General features: G+C 37.4%; 1 protein-coding gene across 1 annotated transcript in view; it reads left to right on the top strand.

The window, feature by feature from the left end:
• Positions 1 to 13954, top strand: part of GPHN (gephyrin) — a gene marked incomplete at its 5' end in the record, with an annotated part of 198412 nt that overhangs the window by 92928 nt on the left and 91530 nt on the right. The window contains 3 exons of the mRNA XM_008936124.1: positions 3058 to 3330; positions 4595 to 4702; positions 11963 to 12097. Coding sequence (XP_008934372.1) covers positions 3058 to 3330; positions 4595 to 4702; positions 11963 to 12097 — 516 coding nt within the window. The remainder of the gene's footprint in view (positions 1 to 3057; positions 3331 to 4594; positions 4703 to 11962; positions 12098 to 13954) is intronic.

The raw sequence follows: 13954 nt of genomic DNA, 5'->3' as shown, positions 1-13954 counted from the left end.
TTTCAAACACATTGTCTACATGTTTCAGTTCAAGGACTCAGTAAGCCCTTCTATGATTCTACCATTCCTTAGAGCCTTTTAAGGAAATCAAATGAGACTCTGTAACTGAAAAGAAATTAAAAAGCTTTCAAAACATGGAATAAGCATAGGAGGATTCTGGGGTGGGAGTAAACCTACTTGAAAGTCTTTCAATTTTGAGTGGAAATTCATACATATGTACATGTATTTAACATAGCGATAGGCCCCACATCTTATAGAAGTGGTGCACCAATAAGAAGATTTTTTCAGAATTCTGTACTTCTTTTGTTGAATTATGACAGAGATGAAATAGCCTGCAATCTATGGTGGTTTTTGTTGTGTTCAGTAGCACTCCTAACACATTAGGTACAGAAAAAAAAGTAATTTTCTGCCCTGAGGCACTCAGATGGGAAGACAGGTAAATTGTAGAAAGAGGACGAGGAAAAGAAATGGAAAAAATGTTAGTAAGTATTCTAACAATAGTTTGATATAAAGTAATGAAAAAGGTAATTCTGCTGGAAAATAAAAAAATGTCATATGATTTCATTATATAAGCAAGCTCTTTATAAACTGAGGATTTATTTGTTCCCGTCATGGTGTCACAATTTATTTTAATATGAAACATCTTTAGAGTACCAGATTTCAGCAAAGATTTTTCAGATGAATAGTAGAGAAGATTGTTCCATAACAGGCTGGATCTCAGGAACCAAATAGGATGGGTTGTTACCAGGAGTTTCAGTCATTTCCCTCTTTTATGACTTGCTAATTCCTTTGTGTCATGTTAATAAAATCATATATCAAGGTTATATAAAGATATGAAATTGCAGCAGTATACATATTTCATTAATAAAATATTAAAATAATAATAGAAAATGGCAGCAGTGTAAATGCTCCATCTCAAAAATGGACACGATGCGTGTCGAACGTGTTTTCTTCAGAGAACATTTGTGTGGCATGTACCCCTGAATCAAGATCTGTAGCATGCTTCCATTTTGGTGTTGTTCTGGCCTGCCTTCTTTTCTTCTAGCTCTTCAAAATGTATTTAATATTGTGAAAGAGGGCAGTGTGTGAAATTATTAGGTGCTTGTTGAAATCATTGGGTTTATGGCAATTTTCATAATTGTACCAACAATTACTTCAAACAATTACTTTTACGAATAACACGAGATTTTAGGGTACTTACTGGGAGCCTATTCAGCAACAGTCGAAGAAACAAGGCTTTATTTCAGTGGTAGGAGTGGGGAACATGTTTCTCTAATAAGTTAGTCATTAATGTACTTTTTCATGATTATTGGTCAGTTCACAGACTGTTGTCCTTGTTTATCACTTACTTGAGTTCTGCTTTTTTAGTGATTTAATGATGGTTGTATGCTTCAGTATTTTAAACGATTATAAAAATAATAGCGTGGAGGCACAATAACTCTGAAGTTTGCAGTTACATTAGAAGTTATAATTCTTTATTATGTTTCAAAGTATATTTTAATATAATATTCGTTATATACAGCATCTTATGCTCATCCAGTTTACTCCAGTTCTTCAGAGTGCCAAATTGAATGTTTAAGGAATTTGTAAATATATGAAGTAGTCTCACTTTTCATTACTCTTAAAGGAGTGACTGAAAGGTGGGTTCTTATTTAGAAATTTTGAGGAAATACAGTGTTTGTGAGTCATGTTTTTGACTTACAAAGTGGCTTACATAAATTCAAGTAATTTCTTATGCGTGATTTACCCTTCATTTGCATCACATAGTCATTTTTATTTATTGAAACTATCTGTTACAGTATGTATTTACAAAGTGTTTATCATTATCCATTTTCTGGGTACTCTAAAATGTTGGAATGCATTTTTTTAAAATCTTCCTTATGCTAGAAACAAAACCAAAAATTAAGTGCAACAAAAGGAATGATGTCAGCTTTCTGTGTCATCTTCTATGTTTCTGAACTGCACTGCCATGGCAATTTATTATTGTGACCATGCAATAGTTTCCCAATAATTTAGAGTTTATATGCAGTCTGCTTAAATGACATGAAGAAAACTTTTTACAGAGGTGCCTGGGAGGAGGATGAGAGACAATAGCCATAAATGGAAGAAGGTAGCTTCCAGTTGGATGGAAAGAAAAGAAAAAAAAAAAACCTTTGAGGGAAGTTAGGCATTAGAACAGGTTGTCAGGAAGGGGTGTGGAGTCTCTGTTGTTGGATTTTTTTTCAAGACTTTACTGAACAAAGCCCTAAGCAACATGTCTGAATTTCATATTGACCCTGATCTGAGCAGGAGACTGCAGTGCATGACATTCTGAGGTTCCTGTTTGATCTGATAAAATACTAGCATATTTGAGCAGCAGAGGTAGATATATATATATATGTGTATGTCCATTATGGAACAGACATCTGCATATTTTTCTTTCTCTAGCCATATCAAATAAACTTTCTAATTATCCTGAAGATTATAGGGCAAGGAGAGGATTGAAAAACAGATTAAGTTACATAAAATTATAATGACAGCAATGTAGTTTGTCATTCTTCCAGTACATAGGATGAGTCTGTGAATAAAAAAGGATGTAATTATATAAAATTATAATTATGGAAACCCTTATGAATTGTTCTCTAATTGTGAAGGAAAATAACAGGAATTATTTGAAGCTAGTATCCCTGCAGGGATAGAGTTAATGGGCTTTTTTCTATATTTTTGGAGCATTCTGCCAACTGCTGTGAACTGTTTTCTGCATTATGTATTCATGAAAATTTAACTCTTGTTTTCTGAAGTTTTAATCTAATATTAGCTTAATTACAGTAACCTAGGGTACAATTTACTATATTTGCATGAAAAAAGGCAAAAATATGTAGTATAGCCCCCAGTTCTGGTTTCGAGTTTGTTTTTTTACCCTCTAGGAGTGATTGCATAGGGCATTTAAGGTTTTATTTATGATTGGGTGGAAAGATATATCTAAATCCCCTATATATTTTAAGAGTAAATCTGAGAAATCCCTGTTTACTTCTGCAGGTGACTTTTCATAGTCATTTCTCTTCTTGTTGTGCCTAGGAATGCTTTCAGTTTATACTGCCAGCCCTACCTCACGCCATTGATCTTTTGCGGGATGCCATTGTAAAAGTGAAGGAGGTACACGATGAGCTCGAAGATCTACCTTCACCACCACCTCCTCTTTCTCCTCCTCCAACCACCAGCCCTCACAAGCAGACAGAAGACAAAGGAGTACAGTGTGAGGAAGAGGAGGAAGAAAAGAAGGATAGTGGAGTTGCCTCAACAGAGGACAGTTCTTCCTCACATATAACAGCAGCAGCCATTGCAGCTAAGGTGAGTCTGGCTTGTTTCCCTAAGAGACCCTTTAGTTTCTATCTCAGGTACTTTCCACCAATATTTATTTGCATGTTAATAATATATATTGATGTCTGTGTGGTCAAAGAGGTGTATATTAGGTACGTTTTGTAGAAGTATAGCTTCATATGAGTGTATGAATCCTGCTCCAGTAGGTGATTTGAAACTTCAGTGGGAGGTATATTGTTTATTGTCTTGATGATAATGTGCATTTTTATGATACTATTCTGATGTGACAGAGTGGGATGTTTTTAAATTAAAGTACTCACATGCCTGAACATGCAAAGTCCAGTAGGTGGCATATTGAGAAATTGCAACAGAATTTTCTAAGCCACAGTATCTACTTTGAAAAGAAAATGTTGGTTTCTAAAAACATGGACAAAAAGTATGACAGATAGGTAGCAGGCTAAGTAATAAGCTGTCCAGGCTACTGTATTCCAGTGTGCATGAATGCATAAGGGAGATGAAATTGTGCCACAAACTGAATATCCTCACATTGTCTTTATAGCCTTGCTTTAACCAGTAATCATAGATCAACATTACTCAAACCAAACCAGTAAATTGGAAGCTACAGAAGAAAAAATAGGTAATACTTGCAAATTATTTCAGTTCAAATTTCAAACGTTTTCCAAAGAAATACCATATTATTTGAAGCAATATGTAAATATTTACCTTATGTTTATGTCTCCTGTTTTCAAATGGAAAGACAGTGGATCCCTCTGTGTTTGGAAAGCTTTTTTTCCAAACTGCTTTGTTCTATATTTACTCCACAAATTGTACTTTTAATTCCTCTTACGAGAATTGAAAGTCTGAGTAACTCAAAATTATATTAAAGAATTTCTAAACCAAAGCAGCAACATTCTAACTCCAGAAATGTGAATTCAGGTCTGAGACATCTTGACATTTCTAAGACAGCTGCAGCTGGAGATCATCCCCTCATGTACAGAAAATCCTGATTACATATATCTTTACAGGGATGAATTAAGGTAATTATTACTTGCAAGTTTCGGTTTTTATTAATGCAAATTTTAAATTGTTTAATTTCTTCTGATATAGGCAAAGAAAAATAATATATGCAATTTTTAAAGGCAGAAAATACCTGAGATTTAAACTGTCTGTGTTCATATGAGTTTGGCATTTCAGTGTCACGCTTGTTTTTGCCTCATTCCCTTTTGGTCATTTCCTTGTACAGTTTCTTGTTTTCCTGTCACTGTATTCATAGCTGTTATGTGTTGTGCATTAGAAGCATCCATCCTACACCAGTTCAGCTGTTATCATGGCAAAAGGTGAACAACCCATCCCTGGTCTCATCAGTTATTGCGATCATGCAGCAGGCAGTGCAGGAGAACCGGTAAGAGACACTTCCAAGAGGCTTTTGCACTAACAATAGCTAAAAATACACTGCCTGCCTCCTAGTCTACTGTGTGAACAGACAGTGTTACTTATTTTCTTCTAACAAAGACACATCAGTGCTATCTTTGAGCGAACATGCTGCAGAAAATATTCTCTTTGAGATACAGGGCTAAACAAGGTAAAGCTCGTGTGCGTGTCAGCTTGAATCATTTGGCTGCTGAGATAATCATTGCTATAAAGCCTGTGTTTCTGATTAGTCATCAGCATTATCATCCAATATACACAATAATTGAATAGAATTAAAATAATCTCTTAAAATTACTACTTTAGAGCTGTTAAATTTTGGTAACTTTTTCCCCTTCGTTTGCCTCGCTTTGCTTTTTTCTCTCAATTGTTTGTCAACCTGATACAGCATTTGCACTGGGTATTCATAGTTTGCTTTCATCACTTGCCATTTTTCCCTTATTTTTGTATTCTGTTTAGAAGTAGAATTTTTCAAAAACAGAAGAAATACAGTGGACTTATTATAAATTACTGTATTTTAGTGAATAGTAGGCAACTACTTCAATGAATGGTAGAAAGGACTTAGTTTATTATAACCTAGAGGTTATAACTCGGGCTCTAACAAAATACTGTATTTTCTATCTCCCAAAGATTTAGTCTAGCCTTAAATTGAGGTAGAATAACAGCTCCAGTATCATGAGGAATTAAACATAATTTACTGTATTTGTAACTGTAGATTAGAGAAACCTAAGGCAGGCAGTTGGCCTTAAGAGAGTTGTGCTGCCTGACCACCAGTTCGTTCCTTATCAACCAGCAAATGAGGTGTAAGTTCTTGGGGGAAATACGTCACTAGATGTAGCGACCAGAGTCTGCACTTTCCTGTTCCCTTAGACAAACATTAATTTAAGCCATCAATCAAATAGCGTAACATCTCTGTATTTAAAACATGATGACCTTGTCTCTTAAAAAGTCACTTTGGAAGTGTGAAGGCTTTAAACTTCACACACCTAATGACAAAATTATATACGTATATACATATATACACAAACACACTTTTATTCCAACAGTTTCGCTGCTTTGATATGGGGCTACTAAACTAGAATTTGCACCATGTTCTTCAGTAAATTCAACCCCTCTGAAGCACAATGTTAAGCTGTCATCCAGGCTTCTGTGCCCATTTGCAGATTACTCCTACATTATTGGTTTATGTATTCTATAACCCAAATCAGGTCTTCAAATTCAGAGCAGGAAGTGGCTTAGTTTCTCAGAAGGTTATTGGTTTTCTTTAAGCTGTCTTTTCTCTATGTTTTTAAGATATTTTTGCTCTTCTATAACAATCATAGTAATTGCAATCTGCAGATCGTTTTCTTAGTACATCACCAACACTGTCAGTCTTTGTTCCAGTCCTGGACAAAAGAGAATAAAGAACTCGTATCTTTTCCATTTTCCCCTTCTTGTCAACACTTAGTTCTCTAACACAATGTGTGACAACACAAATACTTAAACCCATGTAAAAGTACTTCTGGAAAAGGCTTCATCAAGTAAAAAAAAGTGGAAGCAATGGCTGATAGATATGGTGGATATCTGTCTCTGTCATTTCATTCATTTCTCATCCATTTTTCTCCATCAGTATGTTGGAACAGGTTTTTCAACAGAAAACTATTTTAAATGAACTTACAGATTTATTGTACCCTGTTTAGAGTTTTGAGACATCTGCGCTCTTAAATTTGTTTGAAACTGGAAAATGAATTGATAAAATTGTAGAGACTTTATAAATACTCAAGAGGGTGATTTTGTGAAAGTTTACCAAAAAGAAAAAAAAAAAAAAAAAAATCCAAAATGCAACAATATTCTTATCATTCTCTACGGCAGATTTCCAGGAAACAGAAATTTCTCATGGGTTTATCAGTGTCTTAAACAGGGCTAACAAGATGTTACCTTGATTAGAGATTAGATTGCCTAAATTCAACTTTAAAAGGAAAAAACCTTTAAAAGTATGTTAGAAAAGTGAGACTTTCACCATACATATTATGTAACATATATGGATAGAAGTGCCCATCAGATTCTATTGTCCCTTTCACTTAACAAGCAGTATATAGCCATTATATTTTTTTATCTGTATACTTTTATGCAGTATACATATTAATACCTTCTCTGAAATTGTAATGGTTTACAGGGCATATTAATGCTGATTTTAGCAATGCACTTCGCTATCACATTAGGGAAATAAACATCTTGAGAGCAAAATCTGTAACTGTGACCTAACTTCATTCTCTCAGTGAGATTTTGTGTCTGTGAAAGTTAGCAAGTGGAAAGCTGAAGTTCTAGGTAGGTTTATATATGGATTGTTTTATGGCAATTGTATTTTCTGTAAAGGTAGTGATTAGGGTCTAATTCTCATTGAAATGAAATGCCTGTAATCATATTTTCCCTTTATCTTCAGCCTCCTTTTCTGATTAATGTCCTGGCTGAAATTTAACTTACATTTTAATTTTATCACAGACAAAAATTATTCATGCAATTCAATGCAATTCAATGGAGACTAGAATTATCTCAGGTACTTTTTTGCAGAGAGAGGCTTTTGTTCAGAAAAAGTTGATATCAGATCATTTTAGAAGCAGTAATGGATATGGTGGATAGAAAAAAAAATAACCACAAACACCCAAACTCTTACTTGCCTGAAGTAAGCAAATTGTAGAGATTACAATATGTAATATCTGGTTACTCTGGAGTAACCAGGGTAAAGCCAGGGAGAACTAGATCATGGTATCATTTGCAAAAGCAATATCATATTTGTATGGTGGGATCTTAGAGCATATAAAAGAGCTAATGGACCCATACACAATCATGCCAAGATGTGTGCAGCTTTTTGTCAGAGGAAGATACAGAAAAGGTGTCTTATTTGAACACTTAAAACTATGATTTCTTTTATTGTGTCTTTTTTATTTTATGCCTTTGTCGAAATGGAATTTTTTTGCTGTATTGTCCTTGGTCATAAAGATGAAAAAAGGAAGCATTAAAGGCTGTAGGGAGTATTGGAGCTATGCCAATATAAAAGTTAGGGATGTCTAACCTTTTTTGTGTTTTTAATGTATTTAAGATGGGATTTCAGGAGAAAAAGAGAACAGCAGGGAAATGGTGCTTCTGCCTACTAACTGTCTGCATGCTCAGAATACCTTTGCCCCTGTTTACCTCTGTTTATAGTACATCTCTAAGATGCCATTTGCAAATCAGAATACTGCAAATAGAGGACAGTTAGGCACTGTTTCTGGAGAGGAAGAGATCCCCAGCATAATCATCCATAGTAAAAAGAAACTCTGCTGACTTCATCATTTCTAGTGGAAATTGCAGCACAAGTTAGTTAGCCCTGAAAGTTCCTCTGAGGAAAGCTGGGGGATTTTAAATGTGGACAGAAATTGACTGGCAAAAAAATATTGTCCGTCTAGAAACACAGTCGAAGAGCAGAAAGCAGGCAGTTGGTGGCACAAAAATGATTACAGGGCTGGAGCACCTCTGCCATGAAGAAAGGCTGAGAGAGTTGGGGTTGTTCAGCCTGAAGAAGAGAAGGCTCCAGGGAGACCTTATTGCAGCCTTTCAGCACTTAAAGGGGGCCTGCAAGAAAGACAGGGACAATCTTTTTAGAAGGGCCTCTTGTGAAAGGACAAGGGGTAATGGTTTTAAACTAAAAGAGGGGAGACTTAGACTAGATGTAAGGAAGAAATTCATTTCCACATGACTTATAAACAGGATATAAACATGAAGAAACTCTTTAAGATGTGGAGGAGGGTTTATGGTGAAATAAGATCCCCTAGGTGTATTACCCAGTATCTCTAAGTTAAGGTTGCTAAGTTAGTCATAGTCATTATTTACAGATAGGAACCAAGGAAATTGAGGGGGAAAAAATGACATAAAAAAGCAGTATTTAATGACTTGAGTCTTAAGATTGATCATTTTAACTGCACAGAGACAGGCGACAAAACTGTCTTAATATCCTAATGCTAAGAATGCAAGAGATTTTAAAAGCTAGGATTCAAGCTTGTTCCTGGAAGGTTGTAACATTCCAGCAGCTTCAATCTGCCCTAGAGCCTTCCTGGGCAAGAATGCTCAAAATGCCTGGATGCAGACTGGGAACAGCATCTCCATTAAAAAAAAAAAAAAAAAAAAAAAATCCTTGCTGGAAATGTATAGTGTTAGTGGTTTGTCTTGTCCCTGGGTCTTCATTTCTTGCTTCCTTTTATAGTCAGCTACTGCCATTTCCCCCAAACATGGGGGTTCTTTTCGTAGATCTCTTGGAACTTGAGCATCAGGCTGAGCTAATATCTTAATGAGGAGAAAGATCTTAAAATATGTGTATATATATTCCTTCAGGTATCTGAATTTCTACATTTTCTGGTCTGCTGTGATAGAAAAGTGAATTACAAGAAGTAAGAGCAATCTAATCTGGTAAAAGTGCTGCTTCTGAAAAAGGAAGAAGTTAAAATCATGAAAACAAAATCAGAATAAGCCTTTGCAGAGAGTGTGTTATAGTGAAATATCTGCTGCATTTTGCATTGTGTAGCAAATGTTAGAGATCAGTACTCCTGTCTCAGGTATTTATCATTGGTATGTTTTACCATTTACACACACACAATACACACAAAGTCATTACGTTCAACTAGAAATCTAGTTAGTTATAAAGCTGGTGTGATATCTCTATGTCTGGGCCCAAATACTGCAGTAATAAGAAGCAACAGACTTTCTAAGACTGGGTATATTAAAGCTAAGAAAAGCTTTATTCTTAAAGGCATTCTTCGATCTCTTTTCTTTGGAGCTGTTGATAAAACTGAACAGAAGAGGCAGAAGTTAAAACATCATATATATAACTAAAAATAAGACCACTTTCTCACTCTTCTAAGTTGGTGTAATTCCATTTATTTAAGTGGCTTAATAATATCAGCTAAAGGATAGTCCCTAAAATTCCATCTTAGAAATAGACTCCTAGAACCATAGCTTGGTTTGGGTTGGAAGGGACCTTTGAAGGTTTTCTAGCACAACCCCCCTGCAGTGAGCAGGGACATCTTCAACTAGAGCAGGTTACTCAGAACCCCGTTCAACCTGTCCTGGAATGTTTCCAGGGATGAGGCATCTGCCACCTCCCTGGGCAACATGGGCCAGTGCTTCACCACTCTCAGTGTGAAAAATTTCTTCCTTACATCTAGTCTAAGTCTCCCCTCTTTTAGTTTAAAACCATTACCCCTTGTCCTTTCACAAGAGGCCCTTCTAAAAAGATTGTCCCTGTCTTTCTTGCAGGCCCCCTTTAAGTGCTGAAAGGCTGCAATAAGGTCTCCCTGGAGCCTTCTCTTCTTCAGGCTGAACAACCCCAACTCTCTCAGCCTTTCTTCATGGCAGAGGTGCTCCAGCCCTGTAATCATTATTGTGGCCCTCCTCTGGACTTGCTCCAACAGTGTTCTGTGTTCTTGTGCTGAGGGCTCCAGGGCTGGATGCAGTACGCCAGGTGAGATCTCACCAGAGAAGTGCAGAGGGGCAGAATCACCTCCCTCAACCTGTTGACTGCACTGCTTTTGATGCAGCCCAGGAATACAGTTTGCTTTCTGGGATGCATGCACACATTGCTGGCTCACATCCAATTTTTAATCCACTACTACCCCCAAGTTCTCCTCCACAGGGTTACTCTCAGTCCCTTTATCCCCCAGTCTGGAAAGATACCAAGGATTGCCCCAACCCAGGTGCAGGACCTTGCACTTGGTCTTGTTGAACCTCATGAGGTTCATATAGGCTCACTTCTTGAGCTTGTCTGGGTCCCTCTGAATGGCATCCTGCCCATGAGGGACACCACTCATTGATGATCTCTATCTGTTGACCACTACATCTGGATGTGAGCATCCAGCCAACTCCTCATCCACTGAACAGTCCACTCCTCAAATCTGTATCTCGCCACTTTAGAGAGAAGGATGTTGTTGCAGACTGTGTCAAGGGCTTTGCAGAAGTCCAGATGGACAACATCCATAGCTCTTCCCTTGTGCACTGAGGTAGGCACTCCATCCTAGAAGGCCACTAAGTTGGTCAGGTAGGACTTGCCATTGCCATGCTGGCTGTCTCAAATCACCTCCTTGTCCTTCATGTGACATAGCGTATCTGCTCTGTGATCTTCCCAGGCACAGAGGTGAGGCTAACAGGTCAATAGTTCCCAGGGTCCAGATTTTTAGAAATGGGTGCAATGTCCCTGTTTTTCCAGTCACCAAGGGACTTCACCTGCCTGCCATGACTTTTCAAATATCATGGAGAATGGCTTGGCAAATACATCCTCCAATTCCCTCAGGAGTCTGGGATGCATCACATCAAATCCCATAGACTTATGTATCTTCAGGTTCATTAGATGGTCACCAACTTGATCTTCTCTTTCAGTGTAGGGACTTTGCCTCCTGGTTCCCACCTTGCAGTCCAGGAACTCAGGAGCTGTGAGAAGGGAGGTTGCCAGTGAAGACTGGGGCAAAAAATTTGGGTTCCTCAACCTTCTCCTTGCCAGTTGTTACCAGTGTGCCAGTCATGTTCATCACAGGAGATGCGCTTTCCTAGCTGGCCTTCTACTACATTATGTGGAAACAAAACAAAAAGATTGTGTTTATTTTGCCCTTCAGAATGTATTTTAAACCACACGTTGGCTTTGGGTGGTGGTTTCTAGTACTTTTGCCTGGACTCCCTCCACAGAGACCTGTAGCTTTTGCAGCACAAACCTTATATCAAGACTTTTGTAGCTGAAATAAAGTCTTCAGTACACAGGACGAAGAGTATTTACTCACTGCGTGATATTTCTTATGAGAAATTTTCTCACTGCATGACATTTCTTCAGAGGGGCTCAATCATTGCTAATAAATGGTTTTCTGTTCAGAATATTGTCCCCTAGTTAGAGAATGGGAAGTCTGCCTCCCCTCATGCCACAGTAGAAATCCCTGTTGGTCATTGTTGGGTTTGAAACAGAGGCTTAAGAGGAAAAACATTATTTTCTTATTATTTCCTGTTGTAGTATGGTGACTCATAGGTTTTTCAGGACAAATATGTTCTTTGCTACTTCAGTGAGAACATGGTTTTATATATTTGCTAGGTGTTTGTTACTGAAATTGTGAGAACATGCCATTAACCACTGCCAGCCCTGAGTATGAGGTGTGCAAACTAAAGAGTGGGGTATTCATACATTTTTGACGTACAGTTTTGAGTATAGTTTTTTACTTCTAATTCCATCTCCCTTCTTTTTAAGATTCCAGATTCCATCATCTCTCGTGGTGTTCAGGTGCTCCCACGTGATACAGCCTCCCTCAGTACTACTCCTTCAGAATCTCCTCGTGCCCAGGCCACCTCTCGTCTCTCCACTGCATCCTGCCCAACACCAAAAGTAAGTAAATTTATGCCTTGCAATCTCCATGCTCAGACATATAATCTATCAGATGAATGTCTTGCCTTTGCTGAACAAGGTTGGTTCGCATGGAAGGGTTGTATCATTTAAGTAACAGAAAAGTTCAAGAACAGCGTAGCTTGTTCTGTGTGTACTGTTGTGGGTCCACCAATGCATTATGGTTACTGAAGTTTCATGTTATCTCTTGCAATATCAGTCATGAATATGAAAATGTTAACACCTTGAAGGTCTTTAATATCCCCAGGAACATAGATAATCCTGCCACTGAGTAACAACATTAAGCAAGTAGTATTTTTTGACAAAATGTATGTGCAAATTTCTAGCCTGGGCTGGGGCAGTTCTTTGCCCCACTTTATTAGTGTTCAGTTTAAGACACTTTCCAACCAACTGGTTTTCCTCAAACTTAGATATTTGCTGCCTGACATTTGGAAACAAAAACCAGCCTAAATTGAATAGAAAGAAAGTTTTAATGCCAACCTTGTGGGATTATTATTTAGTTCTTACTGATTACTCTATACTAGTTAATCAATGAGGTGAACTCTGTTATGTTCTCTTTTTATCAAAGTTGAAGTAGCATACATCAAAACCTCAGTGAATTGACCAGTGGCAAGGCATGTAATGTTTACCGTCAGCAGGATTCCTTTCAGCAGAAGAAAACTCTGCCTGAATTCGCTTTGCGCATTCACATGGCAAAGATCTTCCTGTGGCACCAGATGCTGACATACTAATAGACCCATAGCAGATGGTAAACAGTAACATTCTTCCTCATCTAATTCATGATCCTTGAAGATTATTTTACTTGCTAAAGTGATTGTTGGCATCTGCTAGTTCTTCTTCCTGCTGTCTCATTCTCTTCTGTCAGCAAACAAGATTTATTGGCAGCCACTCACAGAAATGTTTTGGTATAGCCTGTGATATGGTTTTATGCAGTACTCACCTTCACTGTAATGGAATCAAAATTATTCTGATGGACAGCATACTTGAACTTCATTTTACAGTCTACTTTTCTTAAGAAGATGTTCAGTGAATTCTGTCTGCAAGCAGCTCCTTCATTTTTTTTGCTAAAAAATTGTCACTTGTCTGATGGCTTCAAAATAAAAACTCAGAGCTTATTACATTAGAACACTAAGAGCAGAAGAGCAATATGAAACAGAAGAAACTTCACTGAGTTTTATGCCTGTTGATAAAAGTGTCCAAAAAAACCAAAGGAGACCAGTAACAGGCATAAAAAAGAGACAGCACTGCTACAAAATAGCTCAAGATGAAGCCTATATGTTTTCAGGAAGGTTATCACAATAGGAAGGAGTAAAGCTTATCTCTGGGAAGGAGAATGCACTCCTCTAGGCTGTCTTCAAAGATTCAGAGATTATAGAAGGAAACTACAAGAAACAGATTAAAAATCTGAAACTCTTCTTTGGGAAATTAGTTGAGATGAGCTCTTATCATAATTGGATCATGCTTTGGTATTTCATGTTAAGCCCTGTTTTTCATGTATTACTGCAAAATCAGATTTTGTTCAAAATGTGACCACATCACTTTGATAACAGGAATTGCCGTGCAACATCTAGCCAGTCTAGCTTTTTGGTGATGTCTTTCAAAAGTGGGTGGTACAAGCTGGTAAAAGGAAGGATCTAGGGAGGCCCAACTGCAAAATGAAGGGCTATCTCATCTGGTCCCATTACCTAGAGGTTGGATTTTGCACAAAAGCATAAGCTTCTTTGCCACTTAGCTCTTGGCTCGTTTTACTTATTTACTTTAAAGAAACCCAAACAATTTGTTATCTTTGTATTCAGTCCTTTTCAGTATGCTCAAGTTCTCAAACATCATCTGAATTTG

This window comes from Merops nubicus, unplaced genomic scaffold (assembly GCF_000691845.1).
Source record: "Merops nubicus isolate BGI_N331 unplaced genomic scaffold, ASM69184v1 scaffold7042, whole genome shotgun sequence".
NCBI lineage: Eukaryota > Metazoa > Chordata > Aves > Coraciiformes > Meropidae > Merops > Merops nubicus.
The sequence above is the reverse complement of the archived record's forward strand: the minus strand, read 5'-3'. Positions and strand labels throughout refer to the sequence as shown.